General features: G+C 39.9%; 1 protein-coding gene across 4 annotated transcripts in view; it reads right to left on the minus strand.

Moving 5' to 3' along the window:
• Nucleotides 1-6,310: 6,310 nt before the first annotated feature.
• ano3 (anoctamin 3) overlaps nucleotides 6,311-15,876 on the minus strand; it is a 128,970-nt gene continuing 119,404 nt past the window's right edge. For all 4 annotated transcript variants that reach the window (XM_084094953.1, XM_084094951.1, XM_084094952.1 and 1 more), the window contains 6 exons: nucleotides 13,463-13,608; nucleotides 12,823-12,975; nucleotides 12,390-12,537; nucleotides 7,977-8,063; nucleotides 7,767-7,872; nucleotides 6,311-6,986 (listed from right to left, as the gene is read on the minus strand). In XM_084094953.1, the coding sequence (XP_083951079.1) occupies nucleotides 6,804-6,986; nucleotides 7,767-7,872; nucleotides 7,977-8,063; nucleotides 12,390-12,537; nucleotides 12,823-12,975; nucleotides 13,463-13,608 (823 nt within the window). In that variant the 3' untranslated portion in view covers nucleotides 6,311-6,803. The remainder of the gene's footprint in view (nucleotides 6,987-7,766; nucleotides 7,873-7,976; nucleotides 8,064-12,389; nucleotides 12,538-12,822; nucleotides 12,976-13,462; nucleotides 13,609-15,876) is intronic.

Consider the following 15,876-nt stretch of genomic DNA (forward strand, 5'->3'; position numbering starts at 1 on the left):
TCTTAACTCAAATCTCTATTTCTAAACTTGACTCTAACCCTAACCCAAATTTCTGGATTCTAACCTTCGGCCCTAATCACTATTTGAACCTTTCAATCCCAATCCTTACCCCTAACGATTCTCAATCTCCAACTGTAATGCCTGGTACACATTGTATGATGTTGGGCTGTCCCAGACAAAAGATGACCAATCGTGGCGATTTCTTGACTCTGAAATGGTGGTCCTATGTCGTACAGTGAGAGAGGTTCAAAGACGGCCTTTGTCACTGTCTTACGAGGAAAGATAGTCTGCGACAATTTTCTGACAGTGTCAGAATGTCAGTGTCATCTCAAAATGTTTGCTGAATAGCCAATAAAAATGCAACATAAAATGGTGTATTGATCAACACGACAAAAACTTAACTATGCTAAAAACTTAAACTACTTACCTCAAGCTCCATTTACAAAATTGGCTTGCCAAGTTGGCCTCTTTTTCCTAGCCATGTCCATATTCTCCTCTTTCGCTTCCTCCTCTTTTTTTCAGCACACATAAAAAACACATTTGCCAAAGTGCGATTAATCTTGCTCTATTTGTTTAACACTAGCGCATGCTGATGATGTTTTATTCTTCTATACTAACTTGTGCCGTAGCCTACGATTCAATAAGTGTCATCATCATACAGTCTACATACATGTCGTACCCAAGTTTATTAGATCCATGTTGTACAGTGTGATTTGTAATGATCTTATAGGATTGCCGAAATTGCACATTCTGTAGCAGGCATTACACATACTGCCAGTGTTCAAATTAAAGGTGCAGTAAGCGATTTCTGAGAAATGCGGTTGAAAAATTTAATCAAAACATTTTTGTGAATATTTGCTAGATGTCTGTTCTGTGTGTGTGCTGGGAAAAAAAGTGTTTGTACATAGTCCTGGCTGTGTAAATAGGAGATTCACCAATGCACAAAGCACCACAACACTCTTGTAGCCAATCAACAATCAGGGCATATTATACGCTTCATGATGGGGGAGGAGAGATAATTAAAGCAGGATATTTGTAGAAATACTGCAGAAAGAGAGATGGCTGAGATATTACCAAAGAGGAAAATGTCAGAGGAATATAATTGGAAAAAGAAGGCAAGAGCTAAGATCTGCATTTATATTGGAAAAGCTTTCCAGTGATGGAGAGATTACAGAGCGACAAGGCCTAAAAACAGATGCAGAGGTTGCTTTGTTTCTGCTTAATACATGAGTAACATTGGTTTTGCTATGTTTTATAGAACCAAGATATGCTGTTGTATACTGTTGTTGCTAGACATTGCATCGTGTGTTTGTTATTTCGAGGGCGGCGCAATAAAGGGAGGGGAGTGTTTCTATTGGGTAGTGGTGTCCTTTTTTGGGTGTCAATTTCAAATATCAATAGTGTTTCTCAGAAATCGCTTACTGCACCTTAAATCTATTAAATTTCTAAAAACCTAACCAAAACTAACCCTAATATCAGAGAAAAATATTGTTGTCAAGACCCAACCTCAGCTCAACCCCATTCATGCAAGCTCATTCAAAATGAACATAATCCTCACCCATGAATCATATGCGCTGTGGAATCTTGTAAACTCCCTTCTCAGACTTTGACATATTGCATAAATCCAAAAGAATCTAATTGGCGATATGCCAAAATATGAACACATTCATGAATCTGTAAATTTGAGTCAGAATGGCTTTGCGAACAATTTGCACAAAAAATAATTTTGCTCATGCTTCATAATGAGGCCCATTGGCTCTACACAGAGCCTACGTACTGGAGTCTCTCTGCCATTTGAATATCATACATATGCATTATGTAAATTGAACAGAACTCTGAAATGGAATTTTGAATTTAAACATAAGCAGTGACATTTTACCGCAAAATAGCATCCATCTTTTTAATAGTCACAATTGCATTGCTTTGAATTAGACTAATGATTGATGTTGCAGGAAGTCATTCTTAGAATTGAAAGCAGTGATTCAGTGTAAGATCTGTTAAGCATTGACTATGATGTTATAATACATGCTGTTACTCATTACTTCTAAACATTTTTATTGTTTAATGTGCTTTTGACAGGCATTTTCAATGAAGACATGTTATACACTGCCAAGCATGTTTGATAAACCCTGAATAACATTTGTTGCCCAATAGCCTGTAAAAATGTTAATGAGAACGCCACAAACCCATTAATAGCTGATCATTCATGATGATGAACCACTACAACATGTACAGATTTCAGATCAGTCTTCTCTGGTTTAAGCAGATATAGGCCATGCACACTTCACAGTAAAAAGTGCACAAAAATACACAAAGTTTTGTCAAGAGCCCTAGATGGGCTGGGCTCATAAATCAGGTCATGCATAGATTACAGTACACCAAGAGAATGGTGTGTTACATTAAAGACTACTTCTTGTTTAAGATCAGCCTCACATTTCCATTCTACTGAGAACTGCTGGTCCTGCTTAGCATCCATAACAAAGCATCAAATCAAAATTGAGTTTTCTAATACAGTGGTTCTCAACTGGTCTTGATTTGACCTAAATGGTGACCCAACACCATGCTAAAATTGGGTTGTCTACATCCCTACCAAAGGAGACCAGGGACTATAGTTTTTGGGTTGTGACCCACCAGTTGAGAACAACTGTTCTAATAAACTACACAGTGATCAGTTTTAACATAGATTTTTATTTCAACTGTGATTCCTAAATAGATTAAACAGGAAATAAATTGCACTCCTAAAGTTTTTTCATGAAATTAAACTTTAATTGGACTTTTTCCAGTGTAGTGAAGTATCTATAAGGCAAAAACACAATTTAAGCTTATTTTCTGAGTTTTTTTAGTGTATACTATCTATACCCATATGGGGTCTGTACCCATGCAAATAGAAAGTGCAAAAATATATACCTAAAAAAGCAATACTTGATTCAAGCTAGGAAAATATGATACAGAGTTCTCATCTGCAAACACTCAAAGGGCCTGAGGAGGACATGCAATGACTGTTCGAAATGGAATACTAGTGTACTTCTTGAGTACGTACTGCATACTGCATGTGCCTAATATATATATATATATTTAAGTATGTTAAAAAGAACACATTATGAAATGATAAATGTTTTGAACAGTAGTATGCTACATAGTGGTCACATGGCCTCATTACATTGCATGTGTAATTTAATTGAACTATGTGACATCTAGTTATTTCTAAAATAAAAATGTTTATTTTGCACTGTTGATCAGAACGTGAGAAAGGAGAATCATGGTTCATATCACTTTCATTTGTCAAACTAAAATGTAAGGTCAAGTAGAGCGCATTGCATTTTGGGATACAGTATCTCACACACTGCTCTATACTGCACATTTTATCACATGTAGTAAGTCATAATCCATGCATACACAAAATTAACATACTTCACACAGTATACAAACTACATACTGAAGAAACAGTATGAGTAGTAGGATAGTATGCTATTTCGAACATAGCCATTGCGTTGGGTTTTGAAAAACTGTGAGAATGAGATGCATGCTGGGAGCACTCACTTCATCAGCTTTACAAAACACTCTCTTTCACACACACACACACACACACACACACACACACACACACACACACACACACACACATGCAAACACACAATTATAAATGCACATTTAAACGTGCACACATACACACCCAAAGAAAATGAAACAAAATAAAACATTTAAATTTACAAAGAAGTAAAACAAAAAAGCAAAATGTCAAATAAGAAAAACTGTCTTGCATGTCAATTGTCCCAGTATTAATTCTATCATCACATCTGCTTTATGCTCTAACTGTATGAATAATGTATTGATTGATATGAGCTAATGCGGTTCGATTTTTACAGTAGTTGGCTATGTTTGGAGTGGAATATTAGCTTACTGCTTATTTCATGCTGCACAGTTTGTGTATACTGCATACTATTTTTTAATAGTATGTGAAACAGCATCCATTATGCAATGATAAATGTTTCAAACAGTAGGCCTAGAATGCTACATAGTTGCTACATATCTCAAGTAATGTCTAGTAACCGAGTAATATTTTGTAAATAATATGCATTTTAATCCATTTTTGGTATTCCAATCAAATAATGAATCAAAAATGATTTAATAATAATCATATTACTTCTAGTTCATTAATCAAACTGGAAAATTAGTGCTGCAGGATGACATAGTTTTGGTCAGGTCAAAACCTGGAAATGAGTTAGCATTTTAGCACTTCTGATTCCATCATTCTGAAGTCATTGGGGTTTTTGAATGGGTTTTTGGTTAAATGCCTGAAATAAGGTATTTGGTTGACGAGATCAAGATACCCCACTTTTGATTTTAAAGTTTTTACTTTAAAAGACAGTTGCTAAGTGGTCTGTTGGACTAAGGAGGTTGTTGGGGACATAAACGCAGTAGCGGTTTTAGGCACGGGCGAACCGGGCAATTGCCCGGGGCGGCATTTTTGGGGGGGCGGCGCCGCCGGCACGAGCGAAAAAAATAAAATCTGCCCCGCGAAGCGGTTTTCTATTATCTATCATTTCACTGTGTGGTGTTGAATTGGCAAATTTGCGCCCCCTGCAGCTGCAGGCGCCCCTGCTTGCTGAGAAGATGCCGTGCACAGAAGCTGTTTGTTTGAGAAGGGGATAAACGCTGTCTACTAGTCCACTTTCACAGCGTTGTTGTGTTTATAATCGTATTCTAGCAAACTATTAACTTAATAGAGACATTTTTTTTTTTTTTTTTTTATAAAGACTGAAAGAGTTTAAGAAGCTTAATGGTTGTGACATTGAAGACAAGACATGCAACCATGGAGTAGCTCGTTTATAGCCTACATTTAGCTTTTTAATTCTGGCGATTGTATTAAGACATTCAAATTAATAAAAGCTGTTAATTTGAGAAGATTATCATGATGAACAAAACATGTAAGAATCATAAACATTTATTGGTCACGTAACTTATTTTCTGCACTAATCCAAAAGAAGAGAGAAAAAATCCTATTGGCTTTTTGTTGAACCAGGGTGATGCTAACTTCTGGGTTGGCCTACAAAAATACATCATCACTATAGCACTCTATGGTACTGTAGGTTATGTCGGAAGCATTGCATTATTGGATACCGCATTTCACTCAACACACTCTGGTTGTATGCTGAACACTTTTGCAATTGTAGTGGGTCATCTATGCATACAGAAAATTCACAGTACATACATGCAGTACTATATACTGTAGAGATGCACTTCTGTGAGCTTAGGTCGGTGGGCACATGGGCTGATGGAGCCATAAACACACAAAATACATCACAGCTGAGCAACAAACGCAGGCATCAGAACACAGATACACTCACACATCAAATTCAGCTCACACACGCTACAAAACCAGACATATGGACCAGGACATAGTCTTTTATAAAATAATAAAAAACAAAGAAACAACATGCAATTAAAAAAATAACATGCATGTTATTTATATCACCATTTTGCCAAAGTTGGCAATTTATTTTGCCTAGACAAAATGACATTGTATTGAAAGACAGATCTGCATATCTTTTCAAGGCGATGTAGTACATACAAACTGTTCAATTGCATAAACAGACTGATTTTTATTTGGGTTTTTTTTTTTTTTTTTTTACCAGAAACCACTTTTGTAACAAGAATCACAATGTGAGATGCTGGCAAGCGAAGAGAGAGGGCGTATTCGGTAAATATGTTCGTAAGTAAACGTTGTCACATTGCCTGGCTCCAGGTAGAGATCTGCTTCACAGCGGGATGATAGCTGCCACGCACAGAGATGCAGACAAGTAGACAAGCAGAGGACAGGAACTCCAAAAGCCCTTCACCTGCATAGTAAACAATCCAACCGCACGAGTGCTCCATTCAGAACTATGATAGGACACAGATGAAAGAGCAGCGTCTCTGCAGGCCATGCTGGGAAGGATGCGTGTTCAATGAATATTTCCCACCTATCAGAGAACGCTGTAATCCATTGATTTAAAAGTTGATCCGGCACATGGAGATAGCGAGGGTTTGCAAAAGTGAAAATCCTTCATATGACCTTCACCTTGAACTCTTTCAGCAGTGTACTCTGGAACAGACTTTTTTTTTTACCATTGAGAAGGCAGGCGGGTCCAGTTGTGCTTTCGGAAATACAATTTGTTGCATTTCCGCTTGCTTTCAAATGAATCCGACTCTTTCCACACTCTCAAAATGGATCTTACGCAATTATATCCATGAAACATCATCAGAGCTTTCTCCAGTGCCGTGGTTCTCAAACTTTTAAATGTGGCAAACCACCATTTTTTTTTCTTTTGCCAGGTTGCTGTTTTGCTACTTTTAGCCAATTAACTTAAACTAGCCAACTGTTTTTAAAGTAGCCAATCAGTACAGTTTGAGAACTACTGCTCTAGTGAGTAAACACAATCAGCAGGATGGAAAAACAGGATAATTGAGGTCTCAGGCAGGGGTCATGTGACTGAGAAGAACCTCTTTGGTGCAGAGTACAGCTGCCAACTCCTGGTTCTAAAGGCCCACCCGGAGATCAGGTTTTGACCTCAAACAAACACTGAATCCGCTCCCTGCTTTATCACAGCAATGAAAATCTGAAGTGGGCAGTCCATGCATGGAATCAATAAAGCCAGCCATCCAAGGCAGCAGGACAGTCGTACATGAATGCCTGTGTTCACATTTGTGCAGCAGTTGCGCAAAGACGTTTGTTTACCACTTTCAAGCATTTATGTGCTTTTGTGGGTAGGGTATGTGATTCTCCAGTGGGCATTTATCTGTGTATTTATGGGCAGGCACGGCTAAGGCCACTCATGGTGATAACGTTTGCCATTCTTTTTCCGCTCTTTCTGCAGGTGCTCCAGTTCCGCCTCATACACCATCTCTTGCATTAGGTATTTCTCCCTGCGCATGCGATCACACAGGTCTTTGGGCATGTCTGGAATCATGTGGGCTATGAAGGTCTTAATGCCAAACACAAGGTGCTATGGAGAATATAACAGACAATAAAAAATGCATACATATTAAATATTATTTTGCAGTATTGAGTAGCTAACGACAACTAAATCAGCCTTTCATGCAGGTAATGTGGAGTTTTTTTGCCTACTGTTTTATGAATACTGTATATTTGAACATACTACGCATTTGACTTTTTTTTTTTTTTCAACATGAAAACATTTTGGTGGAAAACAGACAAAAGTCTGGCTCTGTGAGATTAGATACTTTTGTAACTAGTTCCTCTTGGCCTACTCTGAGCAGGGCTTAAATTGAGGTGTGTTAACAAGTTTGCTAATGACCACAACGTGAGGTTTATATGCACAGCTATCATGTACCGGTTGGCCTAGATTTACACTGACCATCCTAAACCTCATTCCCACCCGGGTCACGGCACCACTTTAACTTGTTCCTTGCAGGGCACTCCAAGAACCAGTGATAGTCGGCATGAGAGTTGGGCACGTTAACAAGAATGCTAAAGACCACAGCCTCTAGTGTTAGTCACCTCCTGAGTCCAGGGTGAGTGAGGTTTACCTGCATAGCTCTCTTGTACCAGATGGCTTCCATTTCACTAGTCACTAGTGACTAGTGCCTTGAATCGTATTGTAACTTTATCAAAGGGCAGCTTTAACTTTAACTTAACTACTTAAAATTATGAATATATTGTAGATTTGCGAGCTAAAGTTTCAAAGTAGCTTCCCCAAAACTACATTGCGAATGCTATAAAACATTACTCAAATAAGATTACAAAAACGTGAAGTAGTACTGACCTCAAAGACGATGATGAAGGCTAGTCTGGCAGCCAAAACATGCCAGAACTGCAAGGTGAAATCATAGGGTTCAGGACTCCACGGAGGTGCTCTGTAATCCCGATATCTGTAGAGGGGAATAACAGAACTTGATCTCCATGATAAAAATAAATAAAAACAAAATAAAAAATAGCATTTAACAACGTAAAACTAGCATGAATGTTGCCGTACCTGCAGTACTGATTTTGGAAACTTCCGTTTTTAAATTCACCCATGTCAAAAACAGACAAGCTGTTGTTCAAGTATCCTCTTAGACATCTAAAGACAGGGAAAACACAAATATATAGCATTAGCAATACAAAGCTTCATATTTTGAATGCAACCTCTTATCTTTAGTAATTAAGTTAAATTATATATATATATATATATATATATATATATATATATATGGACTTTTGGTTTGCTCACTTTCAGTTTCCTGTTTCATTTGTCTTAGTTCCCTTTCAAAAGCTATACTCAATGCTGCACTTGATTTTTTAAGTGCTATGGGCAATGCTTTTGTGTGTGACCAGCTGTGAATATATGTGTGCAACACGTCAATGGAATTGACTTTGAACTTAGACTCGGACAGTGCACGTCATTGGAATGCGCGCGTGTCAGAGGCTATAATTATATGTGCCACAGGTGTATGGACAGGTCTTTTGTCATTAGACCATACTGTGATGTGTGTGTGCATCTCAAGCTCTCAAAAACTCTGATAGGAGTTAGTTTTTGCTAGGCAGTGCACAGAAAAATCTTTCTGTTTTTCCTCTAAACTCTGCCTGACAAGTGAATGAAAAAGAAACAAAAAGAAAATGAGAGATTTACAAAACAAACAGTATGTGCCTCAGTGTTCACGTCCTATGGCTGAATTGGACACACCAATACTGTTTTGTTTATTTGGGGAAGAGAGCATGCTGCCCTTGCCTTTGAGCATGGTGATTGCGAGCATTGTGGAATGTTCACAGTTAAAGTGCTTCATGTTCGTTTTGCTTATTTCAAAGGGGTAGCACCCACAATGCCATCGTTGGGCTCACGTGTTGATCTGTCTGAGGAGCGAGAGACGGGTCCATCCCTATCGCTCGCTCTCTCTTCAGATCGTGATGTCCTTTTGGCTGACTACTGAAGCGTGTGATGCGGTGCTTCTTCGGCTTGGGCAGAGAACACTGAATCTCGTGAGTTCGCTGCCTCCAAGCGTTCCTCCCGTGATGATAAAAAAGGGGAACTGCTCGGGGTGGTCGCTCGTGCAGTGGCCAGATTTCACTAGTCACAGAAAAAAGAGACCCGTAAAACACTTAAAGGTATCCTCCTTGACGAGTTGACTTGTAAATAAATATATTAAATATATATACATCGCATGTCTTTGTGCCCTCGACATCGACCCATTCGACTATCGCGGGTGCGAAGGCACGCTGTTATACGATGCTACCTCAGATCGGAGAGACGTTCGGGGGCTATCTCTCCTCTGGGAGCACATCATCAGAGGCATTTTCAGCAGGTCAGGCATATCAGGCTGATCTTATTAAAGATTTAAACACAGCCTTTCATCCAGACCGTGTTGGCTTGTCTGATTGATATTTGGGTGTATTTATTGCTGAGGAATTTAATGATAATCATGACTCATCTAATTTGAGAAGTTAGATGCTTGCATTAATATATTGTCTGGCTGTTCTTTGGCTACATTTAATTGTGAGGAATTAAATAGTGAAATAGCCCCCCAAAAAAAAGATGGACTTTGAGAGCGCCGCCTCCGAGCGCTCCTCCCGTTATGATAAAGCGTGTGAGAGGTTACTGGAGGTGGTGACTCATACCAGGCTGACCTGCTAAAAGAAAGGCTCAAAAGCAGAATGTGGCGAGTTGCGCTCTCCCTCGTAAAGACTGGGGACCGGCTCGTTGCGCTCAGCAGCCTCATAATAGACATGAGACAAAAGTCCTGAGGGTTTTTTGTTCCCAGGTCTGTGGGGTGTGCCCCCTTCGGGATGGGGCATGTAAAACATCAATCAGCTCCTACCCGACACCCTCACGAAACCACTGTAACATCCCTGCCACGTCTGGTGATAAGGGGGCAGCGGTTTCCAGCCAAATGTTGGATGTCCTGTTGTTTCCTGTTATCACCCAGGACACAGAACATTTAACATCCCCCCAACAGGAAGTATTAAAATTGGTACCCCTTTAAAGAGACTTTGTCAGCGTGAAAGCTACTGCCAGGTATCTCTCTTTGGGTCCTAAAGAATTCCTAAAAGGAATTCACTGCCCTCCTCGTTTTAATGGTGTGGTTCCCACTACCGTGAAACAGCACGGCTTTCTGAAGCGTTTGAGGCTTTCATCAAATTGTGCCAAAAAACGGTTAATTACTCTAAGATTTTAAAACAATGCGCATTAGCGACATCTGGCGGTCAGAGTTGTTTTCTCCACCATATCTAACAAATCATCACGGAGCAGAGGATATACGGTTTGAAAAAGCAAATGACCAAACAAAGCTTCTGAAGTCTGTGATGTACAAGAGTGGAATCAATCTGGGATCAGTACAGTTCTATCTAATCTGATCTAATGTCATCTAAATTAATTTGTGCCAATGAGACCACAACTCCTTCAAACTGTCATGTGTAGCTTGGTCAACGGATTCACATATTGATCAATAATATAAAATATAAAAGTATAATTAATATTTGACGTGAGTTGTTGAAAAAATATTTTGGGTGAGCTGTTTAACCCTTATGTTCGGTTAGGGGTCTCTGAGACCCCAGCTATAATACATGATTAAATGCAATAGAGGTGTGACGTGCATTCAGTTTCTGTTTGGTGTTGAGGTTACAGTTGACTCAGAACTATTCTACTGAATCCCAAATACAGTAAGTGTACACACACACACACACACACACACACACACACGTTTGCATGTCTGACAGCCCTCGAAGTGACGGGATAATCATTTCCCATTTATGCATCGGGGGGAAGAGCCAATTTTTTCAAACCAGCTGACCCGCCTTCCGATACTGCATTTAAAGCTACGTTTGAAGCTTCAAACATCATCAATCACATTGTCATTTCGATACAAGCATCGGTACAATGTCAGTGTGGGATACAATATTGCTTTGAAAACTGCATCAGAGCATCGGAGCCCCGGTCACTACCCTTCATCATCATCTGGACCTTAACGTTACATAATACCGGACCTAAAAGTAAGAAAATGGAATATGCTGCAGCTTTTACTGCCCTAGCCAGGGAAGGACTTTCGTTTTTGGATTATTCCATCCATTTTTGCTGACTTGCGCAATGATCGGCCTTTGATGATGGTACCCTGAAATCGTTATTTTGGAAATCGTCATCTAGCCCAGAGCTCATCCTTTCATCACCCTGCACCACGGAAGACCTGCACCACTACGCCAGAGCCCCCCGCAGACGGAGCACTTCCGCCCGCCACAACAAAGGAGCCTGTGAGGCCAATGATCGCCCCAGAGTGGAAGCCCAGCTGTGGAAGCCCAATCCCCTGGCTCTGCCACCGGCCGCTGACCCCTTCTCTCCACCTCGACCTGTCGACCTGCAGTCTTCACCTTGGCTCCTCCCACCCTCGGCTTCACCAGAGACCTTCTGCCTTGTGGCACCACTGGGTTCCCCTTGACCCTCCGGCTTCACCATGGTCAGTTGTCACTCTGTCTGTGCCACAGACTTGTGAGCCTTCCGTTGCGCTCCATCTCTCCACTCCTACGACTTCAGCAGGCTCCTTCTTCCCCCCGGCTCTGCCTTGGTTCTCCGGTGCTCTGGTTCCTCCTCGGACGTTTGTTGCAGCGGCTCCGCCTAGGTCTTCAGTGCCAGTGGTGTCACTTGGTCCTATCGGCTCTCCGTCTATGCCTTAGGCTCCCCTAACTATGGCTCCCTCTTCGTCGGTCATCACCCGGATGTCGTCTGCTACCTCTACATCATGGCTCCTCTCGTCGTCAACTCCGCCGTGGGCTAACATCCTGGCTGCTTGGTTTAATACTAACTGGCCACTTTTCCCATCATCTCCACCATGGTGCTACCTCCATCTACTCCTCCCTGTTCTCTGCTGCCTGCCCATCTACCTTCTCCCAGGCCTTCGCCACAAGGCCACCACAATTAGTGTTAGCTGAATTAATGAATTTCTAATTTTCAAAATAGTTTCCCAGAAACATTGACAAAGTTGATGGTGAATCTGAATAAGCTGAAAAAAAAAAAAAAAAAAAAAAAATCTAAATTAAGCTTAAACCAAGCAAAAATATCTGCCACTGAGGTTAATTCAAACGGAAACAAGATTATTTTTCTTACCCCATTAGCAGATGCTTTACCTTGTTTTAAGCAAAAAAACTGTTTTTCGAAAAACAAGTCATACAATCTTATGCCATTTTACTTGTAGTATTTACATCTAGTAAATGAATCTTGATCCAAGAATTTTTTGATATTTGGACAAAAAATGAGAAATGAGACAAAAAATACTAAAAAAGAAAAGCTTTTTTTGCAATGCACCCATCTCCACCAGAGTGGCTAACAAAATAAATCTGCTCAGCTTTACAATACGCATGCCACTGTTTGTTTGTTTTTTTAGCCCTGTAATTGCTGCTTGCAGCTATTTGGACATTTTCGTACTTCTCGTGCCGGTAACCCTTGTCCACACAGGGCCCATATTTGAATGCATAGACGAAGCGAGGGATGTAATCTGAAGTGATGGCAATGACGAAGGCGTTTGTTATGACAGCCACAACTCCAATTCCCTCCAGGATTCCATGCCAGATACCTAATTAAACAAACAAATTGAACAAACAAACAAACAAACAAAATTACCAATCTTTCAAAACATATGTATTGAAATATACCAGGACAATACATATATCTGTAAAATTATCTGCTATATTAATGTATCAGCTATTAAGCATTAATTTATTCAATATAATGTTAATACTGGTGCTAACAATCAAAATTGACAACACACTAAATGTAATTATAACAAATGACTCTTGGGTTTCTTGTTTTTAGGTTGGAATAAACAGACATCAGGCTAATTGAGGTGAAAAGGGCTTACCGATGTCAGTAGCGCGGGCGGGCATCGGTCTCCTCCACTGCGTGACAAACTTGTAGGCATCTAATCGGATCTCAATGATGTTGTTGAGCAGAGCCAGCAGAGGAGCCAGAGGAAACGCCGCCACAAAGATTGTAGTGAAACCAAACTGCAGAACTGTACAGAAAACAGATGAAATAAACATCCCATCTACGCAGCAAGCAAATGATTTGCCGAATTAGAACACTCATTATAATCAAGCATTTACCCTTTTGTGGTTAAGCCAGTCTAAAAATGGCTTCCTTAGGGTAGAAATATACTTTATGAAAATGTGTAAAAACTGACACAATTGCTTGGCAAATGCATTGCAGGAATACAGTCCTGTTGAAAATACTTGGCATTCTAGGTTCTAGTGTGTCCTGTAATCGTAACAAACCTCAGTCCTCAAATGGACAATAGAGTCAACCACCTGCGCCATTAAACCAAATTATTCATTTTAACTAACTTCCTTGGTGTGGCAAGCAGGACGTGGCTGAGAGCCGTGAGCTTCGTTCCCACAGCTCTCGGCCTCGTCCTGCTTGCCAAACTTGGCAATATTCTATTTTGCCATTTGAAAATGACACGCGTTAAATCTCACTATAGGTGTTCGTCGAGCAGAACTCACCCATTTCCAGGTACTCATCCACCAGGCCGTGTGCGTTCATTGGCTGCAAGTTCCAGTCTCTATCCCATTGCGGAAGCCCTTCTTTACTGTTATTCTGCTCACCTGCTCGTTTCATCTTACGCCGAGACCACCAGTTCTGCAACAGTCTGGTGGTGGATGAAAAAAACAACAACCATATACGAAGAATATGAAAAGTGATGAAGAGTAGTTAAGGCCATAGCTAATGGCATTCCAGTAGAAGACAGTGTAATTCATTGTATTTTACATCATAAAAACAATGAATCTACCAATCAATGCGAGTAGAATAAAGCTGAAATGTATTGAATATTTTTTTAATATGTATTGAATATATTGAAATGATCCTGTGTTCCACAAAAAAGACAATATGGGTTTAGAATGAAATAATGAGAAGAAATGAGTGAAAAATAACAGAGTTGTGTTTTTTCTGTGAACAGTATTGGTAATCTAAACTAATGTCCCCTCATCATGTTTTCCTGATAGTCTGTTAAATTCACTCTGTTGCCATGGCTCTTTCTGATGAAGCATACATTTTACTCTGTACTGCAGGGTTGGCAAAATCAATCAGCCGTGAACACAGTGGACTTCAACTAAGGACAAACTGTCCAGTGAAGCAAACATTTCCTATTTGGGATAATAATTGAATAACACAGACCTGTGTTCGTACACTCAATAACAATGCCAGATCTTATGAAATAATGTATGTGTAATGTAAAGAATGATGAATAACTTGATAAGCATGAAAACTTATTATGAAGGAACCTATACTACTGTTTTAGGTTTAGGGGATTAGGGGTTAGAAAATAATCAATAAAATTAAACTAAATGTCATATATGCTCCATCAAAGAGGAAAAGTGGTTCATCAAGAATTTATTTGCCAAGTAAGACTCCAATTGCAAGCAATTTGACATAAGTACCTTCCAACATCTAGATGAAATATGTTATCTGTGATCTACACAATATAGTCCCGAGTTGCGTCCCAAATTATGCACTATACACTACGCACCTACAGTATACTTACAATATACTTATGCACAATGTACTTATCTGAGTAGTGTGTGAATTTCATAAGATTAATTTGTCATTCAACATCGGAGTCTGATAGCCCCTCCCCCTCTACGTGGCTCAGTTGATTGCATGAAGTGTCCAACATTCCACACTTAGTTTTTTTCGTTAATTTAGTGCATCATCCGGGTATTTAAAGTGCACTTTTTCTTTTTGGAATTTTCAGTTTGAACACACTACTCACACTATTTATGCTTAAAAACGTCATTGAATAGTGCATAAGTATGCGAATTGGGACCAACCTTCAGCCTCCAACGGACTGGCCACAGACCAAGACATTTCAATTGGCTGGCATCTATGCATGATATTATGATATTATGATATTATGATATATATGCATGATATTATAGTACATGATGTACCAGTGGCAATTTTTTGGCGAGCTCTTAACAGCATGACCTGACCTATATTTTTCTTGTTTGCTTGTCATTTTTGATATTACATCTCAGGATAGTTGCTAGTAAAAAGGCTTGGGACTTTTTCAAGCAATCAGCGTTATAAAAATGTAATTTTCCTGCAATTCCAGATTGATCAGAGACTCAGACTCAGACTCAGTGTCCCATTTTTGGAAACCATGATTGCAGCAAGGTGCCAGAGCACTAACCACATCCATGTACATATCAAATAAACTATTACATCCATAAAATCAAACATTATAAACAATAAATTGCTTCAAAACACATTAAAATACCAGACTTAAAATACATGACTTAATATTCTTAAGTCATACATTATGTATACTAAGTACACTCTCCTCCAGGCCTGAACAGTTTAGTAGCTTAATGGCCACAGTCACAAATGAATCTGTAGTTCTTTTTCGCTAGACGCTTATGGGGAATTCAAAAACACAGTGCCACTGCACAGCCATAATAGAGCGGCGATCTGATCATGCTCATTGGCTGCTCAGTGGAAACTACACGAACCTATGGCGAAGCTGCGTGTCTGCACGAGCCAATCGCTGTGCGTCCCGCCCGGTGAGCGCAGAGCCCGCCGAAAGAGGCAGGGCATCTGCCTATAAAAGCAGCTCATTTCGCCATAGGAATCAGGTTTAATACGACTGAAGCGACGAATGCCAGTCATCCAGCAATATTCGTCTATGCAATATTCGTTCCCGTTATCTCAGGGAACTGAGATTACATAAGTAACCAAGTCATTCCCTTTCGAAACGTTTACTCGTATTGCATCTCTAGACCGTTATGGGGAACCAATCTAACCATGCTGTGCTATGTGAGCAGAACGACATGTTCTGTGGCCCTAGCCTGGAATGCTCAGGTGAGGGTCACTGTATGGTAGGACTAAGGAAGATTGTAAAACCTAGCAAAGGTGGACG

This window comes from Abramis brama (genome assembly GCF_963993115.1).
Source record: "Abramis brama genome assembly, chromosome: 20".
Classification (NCBI taxonomy): Eukaryota; Metazoa; Chordata; class Actinopteri; order Cypriniformes; family Leuciscidae; genus Abramis; species Abramis brama.